The following is a 27,073-nucleotide window of genomic DNA, read 5'->3' as shown; positions in this document are numbered from 1 at the left end:
AAAATTAATAATAGAAAAGGACAAAATTGCCACGTATATTTCTCTAGATAGATTTTCATCTAGCAGCAGGACCTCACTTCTGATTCACTCACTGGTTCTCTCTAACCTTTACATTATTCATTAATCAAACTCGAAACCTGCTTTCAAAGTCAGTGCATGGCAGTAATTATTTACAGTTGTGCATAGTATTTAATTTTAAGCAATGACAAAAGCAGGCATGTCCAGAATCATAAGGCTTATCATTTTTCTTCCCTTGGAGGTGAACTATCTGAAGAAACTAAAAGTTGCAAACTTCTCTTCAATATCTCTGCTGCCATCAAGACAAAATGCAGTGCAACTGATACCTTTGAACTTGTACAACTAAAAATAAATAAAAAGTAAAAATTAAGTAATATATAATATATTAACTCCTTTAAATAAAAGGACTAAGGAGCTTTGCTATCAGCCTTGATGAGAGATGCATTTCTTATTGCACAGTCTGTCTCCTGTCACTTTGAGATATTTTTCACCAAACAAAACAGAACCTCAGTATTATCCCTGAAAATGAAAGTCAGTTTTAAGAACTATATACAACAGGCACGTCTGCTCTTTGAAACTCCCCCCTACCCCCCACAAACAGACAAATACAACTTCAAAGCAGGAGAACTATTGCAAATGTATAAACCTACTTCAAATAGTTCTGCTGGCTGAAACTGGACTGCATTTGCAGGATTTTGCTCACCTGAAACAACATTGATCTGAGGAGAAATCTAATCAAAGAAATGCACCACTGAAGAGCAGGGCACGTTTTATAATGAGAACAAGAAAGGAGAGATCTAATTGTGGTCATACGAGTTTCTCCCTTGTCATTAAGATCTTAAAAATGCTGTAGGATCCTGGATAAAAACATCTCTTACTGTATCTCAGCAGGGAAATCCCGGGAAACAACAGCACGGGCTTTGCTCGAAAAAATTTACTTACTGTATCCTATGCTTCTAAAAAAGAACACCGTGCCCCTGCCACGAAAAGGTACTACACACATTCCAAGTGAAAATTCTACTTTGAAACCCAAATAAAATGAAGCTTCGCGTTCCCGACACAGAGAAAAAAGGAGCAGTTCTAGCACTGTCACTGTGCCGATCAGCATCCAGGAAAAAACAGCTATTTATTTATCCTGCAAGTGGAAAATGTGAATGCCTTATTCAGATCAAACCTCTTGGTGAAGAAAATAATAATAATAGCGACTCTGACAGCAGAGGCCTCCCGAATACATACATACATAGATATTTATATTTATATATTTATATAAATATGTGTATTTCTAGCAGGACTGTTATTTATGGCGATCACCATACATTTGGGATCTTAGCCTGCCAGGAATCCCAGCCTGCATAGGTACATTCCCTGGGCACGTCCCAAAAGCTTCTGCCTGCAGCCCATTGTCCTGCACCCGAGGAAATGCAGCCAAAGCTGAGAGTTGATAAAAGTTCTGCGTGTCCCAGTTTCTCTGGGCTGACATTTCCCCCTGCGTGGATCCCGAGCACTACTTCACAAAGTTTATTCAAGTGTGCCAGTAAACTTGCCCATACCTTTTGTCCCACATTTGCTATGCTACACCCAGAAAATCTTCACCCAGGGTGAGGGGAAAATTTTGAAGTAAAGACATCAAATATGAGTTTTCTTTAAAGAACTAATCCAAGGAAGGACACAAAGGGAAAAAAAGAAGGGAAAAACCCGCCTACATTAAAAGCCAAACAAGATAATAATTGTGCATGTCTGGCTAAGAGAATCTAGAGGGCAAGCCTTACGTCATTGGCACTTGGGTTACCATGGTGAGTGATTTATTGATATATATCAAGAATGAATAGATCAAAGGCAGCAAGATGACAGGTGATCAATCAAATGTCAAATCAAAGCTGGCAATCAACTGGAAAGCTGATTTTTCAGTGGGTGGGTCTGGCAGAAGAAAAATGAACTTCCATATTGCGCTTCCCAGAAACAAAACCCCACCACACTATTAAAAAAAAAAATAAAAAGCAATTAAGGAGCCTGAAAGAAAACTCTTTGAAAAGATTTACTATACAGACCCACTCGTCTGTTTCTTTTTCTTGGCCCCCAAAAGAAAAAGAACACCCTACAATGACAAACAAAACACTTCCAAAGTTGCAAACTATTTTCTTCTGTTAAAAAAAAAATTAATAAATTGCAAAACCACTTGGCATATGCAAATATATAAACTCGGCTACGAAACAAAAGAAGGATTTGATTTGAAAACGTGGATTGTCTCCTAACAGTCAGAACGTTTCATTTTATTTCCTGTTGTAATTTTCACCACGGATGATCAAAGGCTGAACTTCCCCACCGGGTTCATCAGCAGAGAGAGTCCCTGTACTATTTCAGGCACACAGAGCGCTCTCTCACACACCCGGCCAGAACTGCCACCAGAAATACGGCGAAATAAAAGATTAAACACCCCGACCCACTTCGCGAAACGCGCGGATCCAAAGCGAAAGCCAGCGGGAGGGGGGACAACCAGAAAGGAGGGGGAAAAAAAAAAATCTATCCTAAAGCGAAAAGCGAAGGGAAAGCTGAGTGCTTTCGGTTGGGGCAGGGGGTGAAGGGGAGCCGGGGAAGAAAGTTGGGGGGAAAAGTTTGGGCCGGGCAGCGGCGGCGGCGAGCCGCGGGCAGCGGCGGAGGGCGAGCGGACAGCCCGGGCGCAGCAAACCCCGGCAGTAAGCAGCGAAACTGGCTCACAGACTTACGGAGGGAAAGGGAGGGGGATGGGGGATAAATAAATAAAGATCCAGCCCGGAAAAGCAAGGGTGACCCTAAATAATAATAAAGATGGGGGGTAGGAGTGGAAGGAGTGGAGAGACAGAGGCTGTGTAAGTGGATGGCTTCTCCTTACCTGCAGCCCGTTTGGGTGCTTGCTGTTTCCTCCTTGGCATCGCTCTACTTTCTCCAATCTCACTTCTGTCCCCAGATCCGAGAGCCCTGAGACGCTCCTGAGCCGTGTTCCTCTGCCTCTCAGCTGCTTCCCCAGCACCCCCCTCAAGCCTCCCCTGCCCCCCTCCTTTCCACTTCACTGATAGGAACCTGTTTGGTTTTTATTTTATTTTAGAGATCTAGGTTTCTTTCTTTCTCTCTCTCTTTTTCTTTCTTTTTTTTTTTTTTTTTGGTTGGCTTTTTTTTTTTTTTTTAACTGTTGCAACACTTGCTTTGCTTTGATTCAAACATCCAAGCTCAGGAGCAAATGAAAAGGCGCCCACAGTGCCAGAGAACGGTAATAAATAAATAACAAAATAGATCTGTATATATTAAAAAGGCAGCTCTGGAGAGACTGTGGGGCTGGCTGCTTCCTCCCTTCCCTGTCCTGTCCTCCTCCTCCTCCTCCTCCTCGCAGAGCCGTATGGCGGAGCGGTGTGCGCGGTGTGTGTGTGTGTGTGTGCGTGTGTGTGTGTGCGCGGAGCGGCGCAGGTTCCGTGCTGTCAGATGCCAGGCACTGAGTGATATGGGAGCGGGCAGGGGAGGCTCGGCACGGGAGGAAACGCGCGATCCGCGCACACACGCGCGCACACGCGCGGGCACACGCGCGCACCGCACACACACACACGCGCGCACACGCGCGCACACACACACGCGCACACACACACACACACACACACACACACACACACACACACACACGCACACACACACAGGCAGGGCGAGGCGATGCCAGCGAGCATCGATGCGCCCGGAGAACTGAACATTAACAAACTCCTCCTCCGCCGCCCGATGACAGGAGGAAATTTACTCCGCGCAGCCGGGCGGCAGAGCCGCGCGTTAAAGAGACAGGGCGCCAGCGCCGGCCCCCGCGGGGACACCGCTCCCCACGCGGGGACACCGCTCCCCACGCGGGGACACCCCCTCCTCACACCTCATCCCCTCGCAGGGACACCCCCTCCTCACACCCCATCCCCACGCGGGGACACCGCTCCCCACGCGGGGACACCGCTCCCCACGCGGGGACACCCCCTCCTCACACCCCATCCCCTCGCAGGGACACCCCCTCCTCACACCCCATCCCCACGCGGGGACACCGCTCCCCTCGCAGGGACACCCCCTCCTCACACCCCATCCCCACGCGGGGACACCGCTCCCCTCGCAGGGACACCCCCTCCTCACACCGCTCCCCACGCGGGGACACCCCCTCCTCACACCCCATCCCCACGCAGGGACATCCCTTCTCCAAACTCCCTACCCACGCCGGGACACCGCCTCTCCAAACCCCTTCCCCACGCGGGGACACCCCCCATACGGTGCCACCCCCCGATCGGGAGCACCATCCCCTCCATATGCGGGACCTTTCCCCGCACACGCGGGACCACCCCCGCTGCGGGGCCGTCCCCTCCCCACGCGGGACCACCCGCACAGCCCCACCGCAGGCGGGACCAGCCCCGGCCCCGCAGGATGCGCTTCCCAAGGGAGGGCGCTGCGGGCAGGCGGGGCGGCAGCGCCGTCCGTGCGATCCACCCGCGACCGGCGGCTCGGGGGGAAAGGAGGGCTTTGCAGCAAGGATCCCGGTGGGCAGCCGGCCGCAATCCTGCCCTGGGCTGCCCGGTGGGCACCGGGTGCTCCTCAGGTGTGCCCAGGGCTGGGACCGGGGCTGGGGACCGGGGGATGCTCCCTCAGGTGTGCCCAGGGCTGGGACCGGGGCTGGGGACCGGGGGATGCTCCCTCAGGTGTGCCCAGGGCTAGGGACAGGGGCTGGGGACCGGGGGATGCTCCCTCAGGTGTGCCCAGGGCTAGGGACAGGGGATGCTCCCTCAGGTGTTCCCTCCTGTCCCACCATGGCCGGTGACCATGTCCCTTCTGTCCCTTCCGTGCCCAGGGTGTCTCTCTGCACCCTGAGGTATCCCGGGTTGGACATGGAAGTTCGGTGAAGTTCAGGTGAAACCCCTCTGCTCCCCGAATTTCCCCTGGCACCTGGATTTAGGGAGAGTCAGGTTCATCCATCAGGTGCTGCTGCAGCCTCATGGGAGCCCAAATCTGTGTCCCCTCCATCCAGCAGAGTTTGTCACTGTTTCAGAGCCCCACCAAGGTGCCAGGCCCAGGAGGGGCAGGTGGCATTGGAGCTTTGAACAGTAGTGGTCCTGAAGAGACACATTCCTCTGCCCCATTTACTCTTTCAGCCTTAAGTTGGGGTCTTTTCCTCTAGCTGCTGTGAATATCTCTAGGGTTTAATGTGATTTGTGCTGGAAAGGATACACTAATTTCTATTTATTCAACTAGAATTTGTGTAAGACCTTCTAAAAGTGGCTTTTCTGATACTCCGTATCTTAAACCAAGAGGTTGCTGTCGAACTGAGTTTTTACCTTTTTTTTTTTTTTTCTGTTTTGGCATTTGACTCTTTCTAATGAAACTGTTGGGTTTAACAGGAATAATTTGCATCCGTCTCAAATATAATCTGTTACAAAGCACTAGCAAGAGCCACTGTGTTGTAGCCGCTGTCACTGGGGCATCTGCAAGGCACAGGCCTGCAGCCCCCAGGTGACATCTGTGTCTAGCAGCCCAACACCAGACTGTGTTTGTGAAAGTGCCCCCCTAACTGGTGTCACTGAAATTATTTGATAGCCCTCCCTGTACGAACTCCGGCAATTTTTGTATGCAATAACAAAGTATTTATTGGTGCAAGCAAATGCTTCGTTTGAAAGATAAAATAGGAAAACACTACTATAAAATGCTCATTTTCCCACTTCTGCCTGGCATAACTCACATGGGAGTGAACAGCTCTGCTTGAGTTGGTGGGAAGTGAGGGGATCTCTGTACCTGTGTGCAGCAGGTGTAAAACCCTGCTCGTGCACACCACGAGGGATTTTCCACTTTGTCTCCAGCCCAGGCAGGTGTAAACACAGGGCCAGGAGGGGCCACAGCAATGGGACAATCCTCTCTGCCCTGGGATGAGCAGAAATGACACACTACCTGCCTTGGGAAGTGCAGCCTGGATCAGGTAGCTCAGCACAGGGTGGCAAAGTAAGATTTTCCCTTCATGTTTCATCTGTCTTGAATTGAGATTTTGAACCCTTCAGCTTCTGAATGTTGGTTCCCAAATCAGAAAACTGCAGATACCTCTGGCTGGTTTTCTGTTTCCTCAGGAAGGTGCTGCAACTCTGATAGATTGTTGATTGTGAAGGATTGTGGATGAAATGCTGTTTAACCCAGCGATGTTGTTGCAGTAGATTTCTCCCAAACCGTGGGACACGATGTGGCTGTTGGGACACCCGCAGGCACGAGAGGGTGGCAAACGACGGAGTCCAATGCTGTTTCAGGCTCTCCACGTGCTGCTCCTGTGCCAGCTGCAGAGCCAGGAGCTCAGGCAGGGCAGCAGTCCAGCGTGCCCTGGGATCAGAGGAGCAGCTATTGTTCTCCAGAGTCGTGGCTCCAATCCAAACGTGCGCGCACCGGGGACGGGGTTTCTGTCGGCGGCGCTCCACGTGCGAGATGAGAAAGTCACTGCTTTAAATGGTCACTCCTTGGGGAAAGGGGAATTGAGAAGATGGACTTGTGAGTGGAGCAGGAGTGAGATGGCACCCTATCCTCGGTGATAAATGGGAGCATTAACAAGGCTTGGTCGAGAGGAACCCTACAGATTTATGGCTTCCTGTCTCCACCAGCAGATGCCATTATGGCTGACAGAACAGAATGCCTTTCAAGAGGGAACTGGGCTGGGATTATGAAGAAGTGGGGGGGAAAAAACAAGCAGAGTCTTGGTGTCCATTTTTATCCACTGGTCAGAATTGGCTGACAGGTTTGAATAGAGCTGGAGCTACGCAGGGTGCGTGCGCTCCCTGCTCCTGTTATTTATAACGAAGTTGGTGAAGGTCATTTAGCATCTCTTTTAGCACAGGAAGAACCCATAATATTTACTGAAAGCATTTTTGCGCTCTTGAAAATTAGAGATAATAAAATGAACAGACAGCACTGGAGGCTTCCTTGGCTTATCCAATGGAATAATCTCAATGGGTGCTTAATGTTTACTTTGGAAATGCAGCAAATGATTCTGAAGCTATATTGAATTTTATCTATTTTTATTACATTGCAGAATAATATTTCTCTTTCCTGACAAAATGTTATGACCAGTAATAGCAATGGCAGTTATGCATGTTCAAAAAAGAGTAATCAAATCTCATGCTTGAGGGCATGAGCTGAATTCCCCACTGGGATCCAGAAGGATATTTTCCCCCCAAATATAGCAATATACAATCAAGTAGATGTGTTCTTAGAGGATTTTCAATTTCTTGGTTAGGTGCAGATTACATGGAGCAACAGTGTGACCTGGGATTCTGAAAATCCTCTCTTGCTGTAGTCTTGGGCAGGTTTTGGTCCGATTTTTCAGCCTAATGTTTGTGATTTGTTGTGCCTTACAGGAAAGTTTACAGCCACTTCTGTGGGCAATAAAGGGCCAAATGCTCTTTGTGTACCTGACTCTGATAACAGTTCCCACCCGTGTAGTCACAACAAGCTCAGCTCTGTGACTTGCAGTGTTTTATCTTACTTATTTTTGTTGTCTGTCTCTTATAGTGACTGTTCTGCTGATAATTAAACGTGGAGATTGTTTTCTTTCCTTCCTATTTGTTCCCCTCTAGAAGTTATATATAATAGGTACACAACTCCTCTTGAATGAAATTCACAGTGTTGGTGATCCCTTTCACGCTTTCCCTACCACTGTAGAGAAAGAAAAAGTGGAAATTCTGATAAATCCTGCAAAAAAAAAAAGGAAAGGGTTAGAAATATTTGACTTGATAAATAAAAAATTTCCAGTATTGCCAGTTAATGGCATTGTCAGCCTCAGTGTTTACTTTTTTCTTTTTAGAATTATTGGAGGAAAATTGTTTTAATAAGGATTTGGGTTACAACGATTTTGAAAGAATCAGCTTGAGGATAGACTGAGGATTCTTTAGAGAAAATAGAGAGCCCTGTAGATCTGTTGCAGTCTCTGCCCAGGAACAGCTTTAACTGTGCTCATTCCATTGAGGCACATTTGACCAACACGATGCAGATCCAACAACTCCTCTGGGCAACCTCTTCCAGTGGCTTTACCACGGAAAAATGTATCCTACTGCTGGAAAACTGTTTCTTTTGGGGGCTTTCTCAAATAAAATGGAAAACAGTTCCTCTTGGAGGCAGTTTTTAACATCTTGGCAGATGTATTACCCCACTCCCCAAACCATGCCCTTGCGCATCACGTTCCCTGGCCCTCATTTCACTGCTCCATGGCTGGACAAGGTGTGATTTGGGGTGCAGTGCCAAACCCTGCCTGCTGGCTTGTGCTCTCCAGCTCCCCAGCAGCGAGGGGGATTACTTCACATGTCTAACACATGACACTGCTGTTTAGCTGTCCCAGTTTGACACCCGCCCTTTCTGCAGCAGCATGACACCGTTGACTCACAGAGAGCTTCTGATTCAGTGCAGCCCCAGCTGCTTTCCTGCAGAACTGCTTTGTAATCAGTTGTCCCCATCCTATATTTGAGCAGTTGATTATGCATCAGTGACAACTTTGCACTGATTCATCTTGAATTGCATCCTATTTTTTCCGAGTGTTCCTGCAATTTGTCAGGCTCGTTCTGGATTACAATGCTGCCTTCAAAGGCTGCTGCCGTCCCCCCTGGCTCGGTACCATCTGCAGATCTGCTGCTCAATATTTGCTGTTCCACCTCCTGAGACATTAATAAAAGTGTTGGATATTGCCAGGCCCAGGACACACTCCAGACATTATTCCAGCCTGACAATGGGCCGTGAGGGGATAATTCTGGAGTGTGATTTTCCTGCCTCTTCCAACCCCCTGCAAGTCATCTGGAGGATGTGTCACACAGGGAACGGGGACAGGACAAGGGGAAATGGCCTCAAGCTGGGCCAGGGAAGCTCAGGGTGGACATCAGCAGGAATTTCTTCATGGAAACATGGTCAGGCTTTGGCAGGGGCTGCCCAGGGAGGTTTAGAGTGCCCAACCCTGGAGGTATCAAAGGAGGAGCTGGAGGTGACACTCAGTGCTCTGGGCAAGGGACAAGGTGGGGACCAGTCACAGCTTGGACTCGATGATCCTGGAGCTCTTTTCTGGAAACTTTTGGGGCTCCACAAGATTTCAGGGACAGCCACTGGCAGTCTAAGATTCTTCTAAGACCTGTTTAATGTCCTGACCTTTTCTCTGTGCGTTCTAAGTGCTCTTGAAACTCTCCTCCTCCTGCAGCCAGTGCTCACCCTCCTCTGACACTGGCCCAGATTATTTTTGATCTGATCACAGCTGATTCCCAGAGTGAAGATGAAAGTAAAAAAGGCTTTCTTAGGGTGATTTGTCAGAAACTTTTTCCCTTTGCTGAGTGACAGATGTAATCTTTCCTGGTTCTTTCCCTGCGTAGAGAAGGCACTTACCAAACACTTTCTCCTTATTATGTTCCTTTGAGTTGTACCTCATTTGGTGACTTTCTCTTTGCAATTCTTTCCCTGTGTGTTCATGGTCACTGTGAGGAGCTCAGATAAGTTTTTGCTGAACTTTTTTCACATTTAGACATGTACTCATTTGTTTAGAGAATATATCTTTAGGATTTTGCTTTTTAAGAATATTCCATGCCGTGCTATAGAATAGTCCTTCTCCCCACAAAAGGGTGGAAGAGCAGCACTGGGGCAAAATCCTTTTTGCCCTTTGTCTGTACACAGATGAGTTTGGTGGGGTGGTAGGGAAGGTTAAATTTCCCCTCCTGGGATGAAATGCTCTCATCAATAACTTCTGCTTTGAGTCATGAGAGCATTTCCAGAGCTCTTTCCCTTCTATCCTCACCACAGGATTCACCCTTTGGCTGCAGAACAGGCCCTGGAGTTTGAGCTCCCACCTCACTGCAAAAACTCCTCTTTTGGGGCCACATAAGAAGAATTTCCAGCAGTGCAGGGGTTTGCAGAGCTCTGGCTGCAGCCACCTTCTCCAGCCACATCTGGGGTCCATCTCCTCCCTGGTGCCACCAGCTGAGGTCCCAAATTTGATCCCACTGGAGCTGCAGCCCCAGCCCACCGTGCATCCTTCACCCGTGGTACCCCAGCTCCAGAAATTAGAACCCAGTCTTGAAAAGACTGCCACAGCCTGGAAACTTTCAGTTTCTGAGCTGGATTCCTCCTTCCTTAAGTCACAACAAGTCTCCAGTTAAAAAAAAAAAAAAAAAAAAAAAAAAAACCCAAAAAAAAAAACAACAAAACAAACAAACAAACAAACAAACAAAACCAGAAATAAGCACTCTGCTCTTTTCTGAAGTGAGTACAGCAGGTGATATCTGTGGCGTCATTTCCCAACTAACCAGCAAAAGCAGCTAATTAAATTAGTTGGATCTAAAAGTTGTTCATGCCACAATCCACAAACCTGTTTTCTTCAGTGGCTATTCAAGTCCCCTGATCAGCAGCAACTTGGATTAATTTATTTTCTTTCTTAAAAAACAGAAAGCTAGTTAGAATTTTCGAAAATTATAACAATTAACTGGAACTGGCAGAAATTGACCGTAGTTTTCAACAAGTCCTTGGAAAAAGACATAATTTTTAAAAAGAAAAAAAAAAAACCTGACATTTTTAGGAGAGAAAAGCATCATCAAGGAGGCAGTGTTCTTCCAGCTCCTTTTTTCTTAAAATACCAGGTTTCATTGAAAAATCTGTTTTAATAGATTCTTAAAAATAAACTCTCAGTGTCCAAATTATAAATGGTGATGTTTTATGCAATGCCTGTGTGGCTGCTGCAAAGGAGAAGTTTGAAGATGATATCAGGGTTTTTTTCCCAGTGAATCCAAAATGTGACTGTGCAGAGCTTAATTTGAAACAAGAAAATGAACAGCACAGGGACTGCATGTGGCTGTCCATGATGCCAGCAGCAATTTTTTATCTTTTATTGGTACGATTATTTTTATTATTTATAGCTACTGAATGAATTTTTGCTGAAAATTGGAATAATTGATATATCTGTAAAATAATATGGCTTTAAAATGGTAGTGGCTTTGTAAAGCCTCCAGGGTTGTGTTCTGCTAAATGGGGAAAAGGTGTGTCACTAAATATGTTAAAAATCTGTAATTCCCCAAATTGTCACTTGTCCCATGTCCCCCAAGTCATCCTGGGAGTTTTTTCCATGTCAAGTAAAGATAAATGGACAAACACAGTTTACACATACCAAGAATATTTGTTTAATAAAAAATGCTGAGAAAGCTTAACTGAAATCTAAAGCCACTAGAAGGGACAAAATGCTTAATTTCAAGTCATCAAAGTGCGTCAATTGAAACATAATTTTAATAAATTGATATAAGGGTTGAAGATTTTGTATGGCAGAACACAAGGGCTCACAAAACAAAATGTGAAAATTGAAGGAAAGCAATGCCGATTTTCTATAGAAGAACTTCCCAACGTTTTTTTTCTGAACGTTGGTGAGAACATTTGCACCTGGACAAAGACTGAAGGTGCATTTCTGGGCGGAACGAGCTCCAGGTGTTGCCAATCTCCATCCAGAAATGGAGTGAGGCAGATCACAAATGGGGAGAGGCAGATCACAAATGGAGTGAGGCAGATCACAAATGGAACAATGCAGATCAGATGCAGATCACAAATGGAGCGATGCAGATCACAAATGGAACGATTCAGATCACAAATGGAACAATGCAGATCACAAATGGAACAATGCAGATCACCAGGGATGCTGCAGTTGCCCCAGGGAGCAGATCAGGGCAGGGGCACTGTTTAATCACCCACCAGGCAGTGCCAGCTTTTGGCAGCTCAGGATGCTCCAGGGAGAGGCTTTTCCCTTCCACTGCTCATCCCACCTTGGCTCTGCACGTTGGCATTTCAGGTAAGTGATTATCAGCTCTATTTTTTATTTCCTTGTGCTTTTTCTGTGGCCTGGTTTGAATTTGTTCTGTGAAGGAATTTCTCTGAAGGAAAACAATAATTACTTCCTCTCCACAAACAGAGAGAAACTCAGGTTCGTTAATTTGCCTGTAAACTCAGATGCTAGACTGAAGTGCTTATGCCTCAACTAGTAACATATTTAATGTTTTCTCTGTAACCAATGTGTCTTTAGTTAAAATAATAAAAGGAGTTTTATCAGTGGATAGCAATTAATTGAGAAGCTGGAGATGGAATGAAAAGAGTTTTCTGTAGAAATGACTGAAAGTTATAAAAGAGCACCTCAGAAATGTGGAAGTCTAAAGCACTAAGAGTAAAACTGTGAGGAAAAGTACTTTCCTAATTGGTAATTTAGGAATGAAGGATAAGGTGTTCATAAATAACAAGACAAACAATAATAATTGGGTTTGTGTTAAAAGTGTCAAAAATAAGAGCGATAAAAACCTGGAAATGTTATTTTTTCTGGAGTGTGGAGGCTAACAGTGTGGCGCATCAATGCTGTATTTGTGCTAATTTAGAAAAAGTGCTGTGTGGTTCTCTTTCTTTGATTAAAGAAAAGTTCTGGGAGTTTTTTCATGTCTCTCTCTGGTCGGAAAATTCTCCCCTTTGCTCCTGAGTGACGAGGCACTTCTGGAGCACCTGTGTGCAGCTCTGCCATCCTTCAGTGCTCTCACAGCTGCTCCGAGGGGGCTCTGAGGCTCCTCAGGGCTGGAGAGCCCAAACCCAGCTGTGATCCAGCTGTGATCCGGCCCTGGGTAGTGCTGAGCCCCAAGCCCAGGGTGGTGCCTTGCCCGAGCAATTCCTAGGTCGGGGTGGCTCCGTGTGCTGGAAAAGTCTCTCCTCCAACCTGAGCTTCCAAAGAAAGGCTCAGCAGTCTCTGTTGTTGGGTCTCAAGGCAGTTTATTGCAAGTTATCTCAAAGATTTTCTCCTGGGGCTGCTGTGGTTTGCTCACAGCTCAGGCAGAGGCACACACACACCCTGACATCCTCTCTGACCCCGACTGCTTCTTCTCTCCCTGCCAGGGCTGCTGCTCTCTTTTATATGGTACATTACGTGTGACATGGTTACAGTTTTCCCCAATGCCTATTACCTATATTAAATGGTGATTTTCTATCTTTTATATGGTACATTACGTGTTACATGGTTACAGTTTTCCCCAATGCCTATTACCTATATTAAATGGTGCTTTTCTATCTTTTATATGGTACATTACGTGTTACATGGTTACAGTTTTTCCCAATGCCTATTACCTATATTAAATGGTGCTTTTCTACTCCAAACCAATCTGTGAGTGCCAACATCACCAAGAACATGGAGGCAAGGAAGGAGAAAGAGGGAGGACAGGGCAGGCCCAAATCCCAAATCCATCTCAAAACCTCTGACCCCCATGTACAAAACCAAAACCCCCCTGTACAGCACTCAAAAATTCTTCCCTCTACTTTGTGACTACTTCTACTCTAATATCTAAACTTTTGTGACTTCTTGCTCTTCCTGCAAGGTTGGTAACTCATCCCATGGCTCAAACCCAAAATCACAGCTGTTTGCAGCTGTGCCAGGGTCTCAAATGCTTCTGACCTGGGCCCGGAACATCCTAAAATGTCTGAGGGATATTTTGAAGTTCCGACATCGCCTCCTTCCCACAGAGCTGACTTTGGTACCTGGGACCTCTTGGGAAAATGTTTGGTTGTTACTTTTTTGTGCTTGATGTGCAAAGGTTTTCTGAGAGAGAACTCTGAGGCTGTCCAGGTTTGCTTTTAGGGTTTTCCATTAAAAAAAAAAGATATTTAATGGGGGAATGGAATTTTGGGTTTGTGGAGCAATATTACAAAAGGAACCATCGAGCCATTTTCATGGAGGTTGAATGACACTTTTATGGTCCTTTCTCTACTCCTGCTTTTAATATAAATGGTATAGCAAATACAGGTGAAAAAAAAAGGGGAAAAAAAAGCCCACCTGTCAAAATATAGCTCTGTTTGGTTACCTCTGTCCATGGGACAATTTTAGTAACCTGTCAATCAATGGGCTGCTAAATAGCCTCTCCAAAGCACAATCTGCTATTTCAGACGACATCAGTGTGTCAATCATTTATTGAATCAAAGCCAAATTTGAAGCAAAGCAAGCCCAGTTTGTCAATCACTGCTCAGTATTCTCTCCACTAACCACCTGACAGCTTTTAACTTTTCACTTTTATATTCCATGCAGCTAGTTAAGATTCTTTCATTTTTAATTGGCCTTCTTTTATGATTGGTAGCTAAGCAACTAATATGTTGTTTTATATGGTAATAATGGGCCCAAACTTGAGAGCTTTCTTGACCATCCCTATTTGTTGTTGGGAAATTATTTTCCTTCAAGTTGCTAAATAGCAGATGTAGCAGAAACAGTTATTTAATTATGGGTTGTCCTGTTGTTTCTATCTATAAACACTTTTGGCACTGTTTAAAAATAAATACTGCATGCGCTGGCAAATATATACTGAGTGATTTTAACTCCTGATAGAGTCCTTTGGAATTTCACTGCTCATTTACAGGGAAAACTGGGTGCAAAAAGGAAAGGATTGCCAAAAAAGCAGTTTGGAAAAATATTAGCAGAGGACAGAGCGAGAAATCTGTTTCAGAATCCCACTAGGCTTTAATCCAACCTGATCAGCTTTCAGTCTTAATTTAGGCACAATTAAATTTCTGAGGCCAAGTACAGTGCTTTGAGCCACCCTCTCTCAAAATTAGCCAAAAAGTCCTTCCCCAGCAAACTGGTCTGCCTATTTTGTGTGTTCATTTTGTGTGCTTTGATTTAATTAAAATTCTCAGCGCTTGAGATGCAAAACTTTGGGGTGAGAGTGGGGCTTTTGAGGGTGACCCCACATCTTGGGGTGGTTTCCATCCCCTCTCCCCATCACACACAAGACAAACCCTCCCTTTCATGTGTGTAAAATGAGCCCACAGCTCCCAGAAACTGTTCCTGCCTTTCTATTCCCAAAGACTGTCATCAGCAAAGCCAAAGTGTTGTTCTCAGACAGAAAGAATCAACTTTCTGTCCTTCCCATGAAAGGAAGTTGGGAAAAGAACTATTTCTGTGTTACATAAAAATTCTATTTTGGGTTCAAAAGAGTTTTCTTCATTTAATTCTTTTGCATATCTGTTTGATGGGCTTCTGGCTGTCTTTTGACAGACTGCTGTCATCTGGTTTGATCCAAAACTGTGAAACTCCAGATGTGCCCAAGAACTTGGGAGAACATGGGCTTCGTTTTGCAAAAAAAAACCAAACTGCAGGAGGTTCTGAGGCAATCTGATACAAAATGTACTTCCCAGCCCTATTTGAATTTTACACTGGGTTTTGTACTTCTTTTTCACCAAAGTAAAAAGCAAAAGAGACTGACAGCACATGAGGATTGACAGGGGAGAGGCAAAAGGGAGCTTTGGAGCCTGGAGTGTTGCAGAAATCCAGACAGTGCTAGATGTGGGTGCTTTTCCCCACTGAGGGGCTGGGGGAGGTTCTGGAGAGCCCTGGAAATGCTGGTGCAGAGTCCAAGTGCCCCTCTCAGGATGGAGATCCCAGCAGACTGTTGGGATTGGGTAATTAATAAACAACAACAAAAGCTGTAAAGAGATCTTCCTGGGCAGCTCCAGGAAAACAGCAAATTTGCTGACAAATGAGTCCTTGAGGAAGTGCCAAAAATACAGTTTGGTTTCTCTGCTCTGGTGGGAATTGTGCTGCCTTTCATGGACACCCATGGCATTAATGAACACGAGTTGGAGATGGGTGACACGCTGCAAACGAGGTGTGAGCTGGACTGCCCAGAGTGAGCCAGAGATTTTTTTTGTGCACGGATTTTGCACTCTTGCTATCAGCAGCTATTAGCCCGAGCTTTGTCAGAGAGGGTGCTCTGATCCCAGGCTGCCTCTGTAGCTTGGCACAGACTGTTCCTCTTGGCTCCCAGGGTGTTCAGGCCTGGCTGAACATGAGCTGAGCTCTGGTGGCTCAGTGAGCAGAGGGGAAACCCACACAGCACCCACCTACGCAGCACCTGGCCTGTGAATTGCCATGGGATGCTCCATGCAGGAATTGGGAGGTGCTGGATGATAAATATTACACCAATAGGAAGAAGGATGGGGCCAGCAAAGCCAGGCTACTCACAGGGGGTTCTTACAACTGCTTTCTTTTGGTCATGCCCATCGGTGTGGTGCTGAGGAGTGCCAGCCTGCCTGCATGGCTGCTGTGCTCTTGTCCTTTAGCTGCTCTTAAGGACCCTCTGGGCAGGAGAAAGGATCACTTTGAAGTGTTTAAGTGTGTAAATTGCACTGTGGTGTTTTTTAGGTGAAACCTGTTGTTCAGGAGCATCTCCAAATCCTGGCTGATATTCCCAGCTGGGCAGAAATGCTGGAATGCTTTTTTTTGTATTGATGACTGATTTGCTCAGTGTCTCGTGCATGCACTGGGAGCTAGGGCTGTGCTTTAGTGTCACTGACTACACAAAAAGATTTACAGAGCCATTTGTCCCTGGCAAACATAAATGTGGGGTCTGGGTGTGTTCTCTGAGCCCTTCCTGTGTTACCTGGGACCAGAGAGAGAAGGAGCAGTTTTTGGGAATGCTGCCCAATTCTTTATCTCATGATGCCCTGAGAGCTTTGTCCTGGGACTGTTCCTGTTTCTCTCTGGTTCCTGGAGCTCCTGGCAAAGCCCCTCTTGTCCCTGAGTGAACTGTGCAGGGCTCTCCAGCTGAAATGTTAATATTCCCCATTTCTTGCTTAGCGAGCCCATTTTTCCAGCAACGTGTCAAAAAGTTGATCAGTGTCAACTGCTGCCTTTGTTCACCCCTGTCACGGGAGCAGCACAAAGCCAAAAATGATTAATCCCTCTCCTCACTGGAAATGGAGGGGAGATTGCTAAAGCAGAATGCAGTTACCTGTGCTGGAGCTCACCCAGGACACTGGTGAGCACAGCCGCCCTTCCAGCAAGTGAAATGGGATTTTTAGCTGTGCTGAGGACTTGGGTTCTGTGAGTTTACATCTCAACCACCCACGGAGCAGGAGCACTGAGCACACTGAAGCAGCAGCCCCTGTCACCTCGCTGCTCCTGAGTCTGCTCTGCTGCTCCTGCAGCCCACGGAGCAGCCCCAGGAGCAGCGAGGGGAGCCTGTGCTTCCAAACCATTTTTGTCATCCAGGATTTCAGCACTGGCTGCTGTAACCAGTGTCATTTAGATCTACTGGCTGCTAAAGCTGCAGCTTTCCACGCAGCAAAGCGAGGTGTGACCCTCCCTGTGGAATCTCAAATGCCAAGCAAGGCTTTCCCTGGGGGTGGGAACATTCCAGGTGGGCTTTGCTCAGAGCCACCTCTGTCCTGCACAAGTAGAACCGGGAGCACAAAGGGTTAATGCACACATGCAGATGCACGCTGGAGGCAATGGAAGGGATTGAAAACTGTGGAAAATCACCCTGAGAGGTTTGAAAATAGCAACAAGAAAAATGAAGATGGCTTCATTTAGAAACCTGGCTATTGTTTGTTCTTAGCTAGCACGCTCAGCTGTGGGCTTTTATAGCTGTGAACATGGGCTGGTGAGTAGAGAGGAGAGCTTTAAGTTGGATATTAGGGAGAATTTCTTTCCTCAGGGAATTGTCCTGGCCCAGCTGCCAGGGCAGTGGTGAAGCCCCCATTCCTGGAGGGATTTAAGTTGTGTAAATGTGGCTCTTGGGGACAAGATTGAGTGGCAAACTTGGCAGTGCTGGGGGATTGGTGGCACCTGATGCTCCTCAAGATCTTTCTGAACCCGGCTCTGTGATTCCCTAAATCCGAGCAGGTGCTCAGGATTTCAAACGCCCATCAGACCTGGGGGTTTGTTATTCCCAGCTGACTAATTGCACAAGTCCCAGGGGGTCTGAGTGCTGGGAATGGCACTCGGGGTGAGCAGGGTGAGCTCTGCACACACTCAGCCCTGCCAGGGGCTGCAGCAGGCGCTGGGGCTTTCCCTGACCCTTCTGCAGCAATCCCAAAAACACTGGGGTAAGTGCAGGTGCTCAGGCATGGAAGGAGTTAAAATCACTTGAGCTCCAACAAAGTGCTGCTGGAAACACTGAGGAAAACCCACCCTGCATCCCAAGGTTTTCCTGGCACTGACAGGAGAGGAGAAGGGCTCTGCTCCCCTGAGGACTCCCCTGGAGCTGGGCTGGCTTGCCAGCTCAGAGGCCAGAGCAGTTACATCAGCCTGAAAAGCAATCTGTGATCCTTCATGCCTCAGTTTCCCCGGGAATAAATATTGACAGGATGCTTCCCAGAATTTCCTTTTCAGGAGTGGCATCAAACTTAATTTTCGCTGGTTTTTTGAAGGCTTTAGATTTTCTGGCAAAAGGTAGTTTCATTTCAAAGTGATGCTCTAAAATATTGTACAAGTTACCAAAGCTTATAATTCCTCTTTAAATTACTCCTCACTACTATTTATTGTAAGTGTAAAATGACATATTTGTAATATATATTACTAGGAGAGTGCCCAGCAGAAAAAAAAAACACTTGCCCTATTCTTTGCTATTACTTGAAATGTAAGGTCTCAGTTCTCATTTCCAGGAGAAAGAACAGGTCATTCATTGCCAGGGTGGGTTTGCCCAGGAGGGCACAGGTGACTCCTCCATTTTCATTTGCATTTCCCATCCGTGCTCTGCTTTCTCTCTGGGCATTTCTGCTGTCCCTGGGTGGGGCTGGGGTTGTTCCCAAGCCTGCTGCAGGTTTCCTGCTTGGGAAGTGCAGGCTGTGATGGTGTTTGGGATGTAAATGATAACCAAAGGATGCTCCTTCTACAACCACGGACTGCTAAGTTGATTAAAAGCTGTGGTTATTTTTTACATTTCCCCCCCCCGACTCACTTCACAAGTCTCTTGAAAAAAAAAAATGGATTTGGAAGACATAAAGGGAGTTTCTGTGCAGAATTCAGTTCTCACTTCTATGGGCAAATCTCATCAGCTTGGAATTTGAGGGCTAATTCTGCTGAAGTTATGTTCAATTGACATGGGCAGCCAGTGAAATGAGAGAACACCAAGGAAATAATTAAATGTTGTGCAATTAGGGCTGCAGCACATCAGGGTACAAACGATACAAGATGAGATATCCTTTCATGGATTAAACTCGTATTTATTTGGTAGCCTTTGATCTGTGTTATCACCAGCTAAACCCTGGAGAGCACCAGCATTGTCTGAGCCCAGGAGCAGCCCCAGGTGCCAGGTGAGGAGCTGCAGGATGTGCTGATTGCAGCCATCAGATGATCAGAAGAAAGAAAACAAGGTCCAGTTCTTCTAAGCAATTAATATTTGGATTGTACTTATTTATTGCAGGTGCAGTTAAGCTTCAAATAGGCTATTAATTTATCCTGGATTCCTGTAAAAAAGGGTTTTAAAAAGGCAAAACAATAAATCTTTAGCTCAAATATTCAACTGATGATTCCTGAAACGAGTTTGCAGTTTTTGGGCTGTTTTGTCTCTTGCATTTTTGAGTGCTCTGGGCCATTGCTTGGGAAGACCTTTCTGAAGCAGAGCAGCAATGCTCACCAAAATACTCGGTTCATTCCAGCCAGGCTGGCTTTGGGAGAGGTCCCTGCTGTGGAGCAAACCTGTTTCCTTCACTGGGATGTGTCAGTTAGAAACACCAACTGCAAGGATTTCTTCTGTTCTCACGAAAAAGGAAGGAAACAGCTGGTAAATGTTTCACAGATGGTAAAGCTCTTGGCATCTCTCAGGAGAGGGCCACCCATACAGATGGCTCATTATTTTAACATTTGGATTTTCATCTTATTAAAACATCTTTTTTTTTTTTTTTTCTCCTGGTTTTATTTAGCATCATAAATTCTCTTACACTTTAGTTAACAACTCGGTGATTTGGGGGAAGTGTGTGTGCTGTAAGGAACATCATTTGGCTAAAACACAGATCTGCATCATTATTCTCTGCTCTGATGTGGAACGAGTGGACTTGAACCTGATTAAAAACACCAAATGCAAGCAAATGCTTGGAAATATGACTTTATCAAGCAAAGGTCAGCTGAGCCTGCATAGAAGCTGAATTATTCAGTAAATGAAGGAATGTAGTGAGCGAAGCAAGCAAACATTTCTATCTTGGGCATTGCATCCATTAATGCTACACTGCTTTCTGCACACGCCCCAGAGAGGAGCCTTGCAGGTGCTGCTTTGTGGTGAGAGCAGCACTAAATACAAAATCCCACCTTTAAATCAAATACCTGGGGGATGACCCAGGGAGTGGGGCTGGCAGAAACAGCTCCACCTTTGTGAGACATGCCAGGAGCTGTGTTGTGTTCAGCACGTGTTCTACACAAATCCCAGCTCTACACACAGCTCTGGGAATGTCACTGCTCCTTTTTGGGGAGGAATGGAATCAGTGCCAAAGCTGGAGGTGTGTGGGAACCCAGGGCATCCCTCTGGCTGCCCTGGCAGGGGTCAGGAACCCCCCTGGACAGAGCCCCCAGAGACACTGTCTGTGATCTCTGTCCATGGAAAAGAGTTTTCAATCTTACAGGATGAATTACAACCTCTTAGTGTTTGATATAAGTGATAATTAAGTGTGGCACGGGTGCAAAAGTAAAATTTTAGGATTCTAGATGAGGGGTCCAAAGGGGACAAGCTGGAGGAAATTGGGTGTGCCTTGTCCTTTTTCTCCTTCTTCCTGCCCTCCATGTCTCACTGTGGTGTTGGCATTTTTCTGTTGGTTCAGGCTGGGGACACACTGTCCAACGTAGGTGACAGATATTGGCACGTTCTTGTAAATGCAGCCCAGGGAGTTTCTGGTATTTAATGTTTGTCACATCCCACTGAGGGCAGAGCCCCACACGCTGCCCTGCAGGACAGAGCTGGGCAGGGCAGCAGAACATGTGAGAGATAAACAGAATAAACAACCTGGAAACCAGCACAGACCAATTATGGCTTCTGCTTTGGCAGGGGGCTGACAGACAGAGACTTTTTGCAATCTGGGAATCATCAATACCACAGGTTCTGGCAGTGGGTGAAATTGAGGTGTGCTGAAAGTGAGGGGGATGCTCTGCTTTTGGTCTCCTCCCTCCCTGCCCTGCTCCTGGCTGGGCTCTCCAGCCCCTGGCACTCTGCACACACAGGGGATGAAGAAGATGAGGAAGATCTTTGGCCCTTTCTGCAACAGAATGCACAAAACAGGTGGGAGATAATGTGGGAGAGAGGAGGAATGTGCAGAGAGCCCTGGGTGTAACACCAAAATCTTCCTCTCTGTTCTTCAGACTCTTTTTGTTTGAAGTTTTAGCAGGTGTCCCTAAGAAATGACTAAAATATAAGCCTGTGGTATAAATATGGATTAGCAATAGCACAGATTGCTCTATGGATCAACCTATAAAGATGAAAAGTAGCAATTGATGCATGTCCTACAGCTGCCTTGTAAATCTCATTGTGGTCTCAACCAACCTGAAAAACTCTGGGTGCTCCATGTTTAGGCTTGTGCTTTGCAATTCTTTTTTAATTAAAAATTAAATAATCAAGAGTGGGAAGAAAGAAACCCAAGTCTTATTTTGCATTTGTATGAGCAACTCCTCATTGATTCCAGTAGGTTACATCAACAGTGAAGACTTGACCCGAAAGCTGCCTACAAATATTCCATTAATAAATACAGGGACAGATTTGTAGCATGTAAATCACTGGAGCTCCACTGATGCCAGTGCAGTTGTGCTGATTTACATCAGCTGAAGAGTTGGCCTCTGGAATTCACATTCCTTCTGAGATCAACGATGTGTCAGCAAATGGTGAACTTCATTTGTATGTTTTAGCCTTCTAATTTAAAAATAGCCCCATAGATTTATGATTCAATGGCAGGGCTCTTATGGCCAGACTTTGGATGCCACGTTTCAGCCAGACACCACTCACAGCAGGCTGTAAATCCTCCCCAAATGGGGCTTTAGCTGCAATGCTGAAAGCTCTGCAATGCCTGTGGGTACTGCTGTGTCACATTCGTAGAGGATGGGCCAATCCAAGCACAGCCCAAAAAACCAGCAGCACCAGGGGCTGGGTGGCTCTGCCAGCCCACATTCAGTCACAGCCAGAAGGGACAAAGTTGGTACCATTTCTGGAAGCTGGATCAGTCCATTTGTTGACTTTTTTTTTTTCTTGGTGAGGTTAAAAAATAAGGGAGTTTTGGAAGGAAATGGGGCTCTGTGGGTGACCTGGCACTGCCCCTGCTGCAAATAACCCAGCAGGGCTGGGCCTGGAGGTTGTTAAATGATCACCAAGGGTGCTCCAGGTAGGGATTAACTCAATGTGCACACCAAAAAGGAAGGGTGTAATTGTGTCCTTTCATTTGATTTCCTGTTGAAACAAACTGAATGCAGTAATACTGTCTGGGATAATAAATTTGAGTAGATATCCACAAAGATCTGGTAGTTCTGAAGTGGAGGGAAATTGGGTGAAAATGGGTGGCCAGATGGAGGTGGGAGAGCACCTGAATCAACTCCTTGGGTATAAAAGGAAACTGGGGAATCCTTTAGGGATTTAACACAGAAAGCTTCAGGTGGGTCTTGCATCATCTTGGGCTTCAACTGCAAGATCCCAGTCCAAACAAAGTGGGGTTTGTCAGCTCTTGCCATATGAAGGTGCCACTGTCTTGTTTTTAATCTTTAATTGATAATTTAGTGTGGATAACTGAAGAGCCCCAATCTCCAGCTGAGATTGAGCAGCTTTGTACCACTGATGTCTCTGGGTGCTGAGGTCTGGGGGCACTGTCCTCCCTGAAAAAGGGAGAGTGGAGATGATGCAGAAAGTGAAATGAGGAAGAGACTTGCTTTGTCTCTCTTGAGAGCTCGTATTTGCAACAAACAAATACCAGTGTTATTTTTGAGCTTTTGTAGAAGAGTTTATTTTAGGAACATATAAATATTTCTATATAGTAATATATAATATCTGCACAGCAGCGTATATTCCACTGAGTGCCTTCAGCATAACAAATAAAAGTGATGGGTGGAAAAAACAGCTGAGGAATTGGACTTAGGGGTACAAACCCCACTGGAACGGGCTGGTAAAAGTCACATTATTTGCATGTGGTTGAGTGTAGCCAAAGAGCCTCAGGTTTGCAGCCCTCTGAGCCGTGCCCTGTCTGGTCAGGGGGGAGCAGGATGGAGAGGAGGCTTTCTCTGTGCATGGTGTGATGCCTTGTGAGGGTGCCAGTGCTGCAAACAGCCAGCAGGAGTGGCTGCAGCAGTGCCCTTCTCATCATACAGCACTTCAGGATCCGTTTCACCCCTCAGAAATGCATCTCCTAATTTTGTGTAGGCTCAGATGTGATTAGCTTGCAAGGGAGTGTGGATTGCATCTCTGGAATCTAACGTGGGCATGGGGGCTCTCTTTTTGATCATTATAGGGTATGAGTGTTTTGTAATTCTTCTAGTGCAAAAGAAGCTGTTTGGTGACAGGCATCAAGTCAAATTCCTGCAAGAGGCTGGCAGCAGAATACATTTGTCTGTTTAACTGCATGCAAAACACTTGTCAAGACAGATTCTGGTCCCTTTTCCTAAGCAGGGCCTCTTGCTACCTCGTGTTCCAGATAACCTGGCAGGGCTGGTGCAGCTGGCTGGGAGCAGGGCTCCCACCCTGCCTCTGCCAGGGAACCTCGCTGGCTCCTGCCTCTGGGGGACAAGGACAGGCAGAAACGCTCACATCTGGAGGTGGATGGAAACAGAGCAGCTTTCAAGCCTCCCAGGCTGTGCCAGCTCATCTGGTTCCTCAATGCATCCCCCTGTCCATGGGGAAGTGCTGGTGGGGATGCTGAGATTCCCCTGGGACAGGACTCGGGGTGGGAGCTGCAGGAAGGGTGGTGGTGAGGCTGCTGAGTGTGCAGGGGTGGTAGGCAAAAGGGAACAAAAGCCTGGAAATGCAGCTCCAACTCCCTCTCTGGAGGAGGGAATTAGTTCTGCTTCTTTCCCCTCCCACTGTGCTTGGATGGAATATAAAAGTTTGGAAGTGTAGGGCTGCTGTTGCCACTCATTATGCTGCTGCTCCAATTAGAGCTTTGTTCTCTGTGGGGCCCTCTCTGCTATTAAAATTGTGCTTATCCTCTTGCTGTGCCCCCCTGTTTCTACCTGGGCTCTCTGTTTCCCCTGGATGTGTTACCTGCTTTGCCTCCTGCTGTCTCCACTCCCCTGCTTCCCTCCTGTGTGTGTCTCTCTGCCCCTTTGCCAATCCAGGAGTGTTATTCCATCATTTCAAGTGCTTGGAGCTGCCTCTGGGGCTGTCTCCTCCTTTAGCAGGGGCTGACCTCTGCTGAAAGCCAGTCTCACCTCTGCAGCATCCAGCTTTGGAGGCTAAAGAGCAGCAGGCTCTGGCACGTGATGGCCAGACAGAAGCTCTGTGAGTTCTGGGAGGGGAGGAGGGAAAGGCAGGATGGGCTCGAGGTATCTGAGAGTGATAAACCAGTCACAAACCTCACCTCTGGAAACTGCAGAAATACTGACATGGCCTGGTGAGGAACAAGCCCCCACCCTGACATTCCTGCCTTTGTCCCACCTGTGGTTTCACAGAGTTCCTGCTTGTTGTCGTGGCACAGATGCTTCGTGCTGCCTTTGTGTTCCTGTTTCAGCGTGGAGAAGTCTGCGCTACCTTAATTATTAACCTGTTATGCTTAACTTTCATTACCTATATATTTTTAAACGTCTTCTCTAGAGCTGACAAATGAAAGTGGTGGCTCTGCCTCTGCTGCAGAGCTTTAACTCCAGACTCTGCACTCACCGTGTGCCTGTGGTAATGACTCCCATAAAGGTGCTTTGATTGTTCTCTGATGCAAATTGAGCTCAGCAAAGATGCACTGCTCTCCTTAGAACAACTGTGTGCTGCTCAGCTTCCCTGGACACCTTCCTGGAGCTCCAGCCAGCATCAGGATGGGTTAATAAATATACTGGCAGCAATTTAAACACTTGCAAAGAGCTGCTTATTCTTTTACCTGAATAATTTTGAGCATCACCCCTTTTTGGGGGGAATAGGGGTGGGTTCCACAGGGGATGTGCTGGTGGAAGGGTAAAAAGGCCTCAGCCCAGAGCAGCCAGCTCCTGTGACACTTTGTAAGTCGTCCCTGCTTGAGCTGGGGCTCATCTCTGCTGGCACTTGGAGTTAGATGAGCTCTTCCAGCTTCTCTGTGTGTCCACCAGCTCCAACAATGAAACTTCAGGGAAAATAATGTTGCTACAAATGTGCATTTCCTTTTCCAACTTCTGCGTATCTGTTGGGGGAGAATGCTGGTAGATATGGTGTGGGTGAGGATATGAGGTTCAGTATAAGCTTGGGATTTATGGCTGCACCCTTGGCTGCTTGCTGAGCTACACCTTCATCATTACAGCAGCATTGAGAGAAGTCATTCAGTCATGTTTGTAAAGTGAAAATGCAAAACAATAATTATCCTCTGGCAGCCCCTTGCTTGTATATCCACTTCCATGTGAAAATGCCCTCAAACTTAGCCAGATGAGCATGAAGGCAAACCTGCCAGGAGCAGAGACTCCCCAGCCCACCTCTTGCACTTGTCCATTTTTTGTGCTGCCCCTCACATGTTCAACCCAAGGGAATTTGCCTCTGCTCAGGCTGGGACAGGAGTCCCCACCTCCTGTCTTGCTTTTTTTCTTTGTTTGCTCAGTTCTTTGTTTGCAGAGCTCAGTAGAACTTAGCTATAGCCACAGATTCTTGAAAAAAAAACCCTATTTCATCCTTTTTATGAATGCTCTAAATATAACTATTGAAGCAAAACAATGCAGTCAGATAAACAAAGAAATGCAGGCAGTGTAAGCAAAAGCCTCTTCAGCAGGTCTCAAGTCAGGCAGCTTTCCTTTCTTTTGTGTGTTTTAGCTAACAGCCCATTGAACCAACAATGAGAAAAAAGGGAAAGACTTAATGCTCCTCCTCACTGCTCTTTTAAAGATATTAACACCAGGAGAAAAGGTGGGAGTTAGAGGAGCTGAAATAAGCTGGGACTGGTGCTGTACCCTGAGCACCCCAGGGCACAGCTGCTGCTCAGGTAAACCAAAGGGACTGCCCTGCCTTAAAGGACTCCTGGACTTCTGTCACAACCCTGACACCCTGCACAGGGAAGCACATTTAAAGCAGATTTACAGAATGATCTGGCTGAAGAACCAGGAGGATATGGGCAAAAGGAGCTTTTAGGTTCTCTGGAATGCCCTGCAACCTCTGTAACTAGAGTGGAGGTGACTCTGGGGCCCTCTCTGCTGCTGTAACTGTGCTCATCTTCCTACTGAGCCCCCCTCTTTCCACCTGGGATCCCCATTTCTCCTGGATTCATTCCCTTTTTGCCCATTCTCCTCACTTTTGCTTCCTGTTGTCTCAACTCAGTGGAGGGGTGCTCAAGGCACAGGTACCACCAGGGAATTTCTGCAGCCTCAGAGATTTCAGGGCAATTCCAGGGCACAATGATCAGCAAAGCAATGCTTTTGCACCAAAATGAGCATCAAAAGCCTCATTTTCTGATTTCCCCTTTGATACTTTGATCCCATGTGCCATGGGTGGTAGGAAGACAAGGTAAAACTAAGGTTAGAAGGAAAAACACATGTTAACTTTTAATACGTGTACTATGTAATTTGCAATGCATTTTAGATTATCTACTTGGACAAGTAATGGGAGAAATAATTCTTGCTCTGAGGACATCTCTTGGGGTGTGGATAGGGGAGAGGAAGGTGGAACCCAGGGACTGTAACACTGATAAAGCACACAAGACTTTGTAGAGGCACTAAACATTGGTCTTATTTCCAGTGAAGATGTTGGGAGCAGTTAGGCTGTCCTGAAGATCCCACGAGAGAGCAGCCAGCATTTCTTGTGCAGGCTGGACAATAAGCACAAGTCTGTGATTGTTTCCCCATGGAAATCACTGTGTTAAGTGGATCTGGTGCATAAACCATCCTCCAGAGCAGGTTGCTGTGGCTGCACAGAGAATTCATTCAATAACTGATATTTTAAACATCTGTCTGTTGTCCTGGGTGGCACTGGGCAGCCTTGGCCTGTGTGGTTCAGCACTGCCACTCTCTGGAGCTCTGCTCCTGTAGGGGATGGGGTTGGGCAAAGCCAGGCTGTGAGGGAATGTCCTGCCCAGCCTAAAAACCCTCAACTAGGCAGCAAACAACTTGAAATGGCTTTGCTGCTGAAGAGGTACCTCGGGATGCTTTTAGGTGATAAAACCACCAGAAGGATTGGCTGGG

At 46.6% G+C, this 27,073-nt stretch overlaps 1 protein-coding gene across 1 annotated transcript in view; it reads right to left on the bottom strand.

The window, feature by feature from the left end:
• TSHZ2 (teashirt zinc finger homeobox 2) overlaps positions 1–3,132 on the bottom strand; it is a 136,899-nt gene extending 133,767 nt beyond the window's left edge. The window contains exon 1 of the mRNA XM_021534038.3: positions 2,888–3,132. Coding sequence (XP_021389713.2) covers positions 2,888–2,927 — 40 coding nt within the window. The 5' untranslated portion in view covers positions 2,928–3,132. The remainder of the gene's footprint in view (positions 1–2,887) is intronic.
• Between the last annotated feature and the right edge of the window lie 23,941 nt (positions 3,133–27,073).

The sequence above is a fragment of the Lonchura striata genome, chromosome 17, assembly GCF_046129695.1.
Source record: "Lonchura striata isolate bLonStr1 chromosome 17, bLonStr1.mat, whole genome shotgun sequence".
NCBI lineage: Eukaryota > Metazoa > Chordata > Aves > Passeriformes > Estrildidae > Lonchura > Lonchura striata.
The sequence above is the reverse complement of the archived record's forward strand: the minus strand, read 5'-3'. Positions and strand labels throughout refer to the sequence as shown.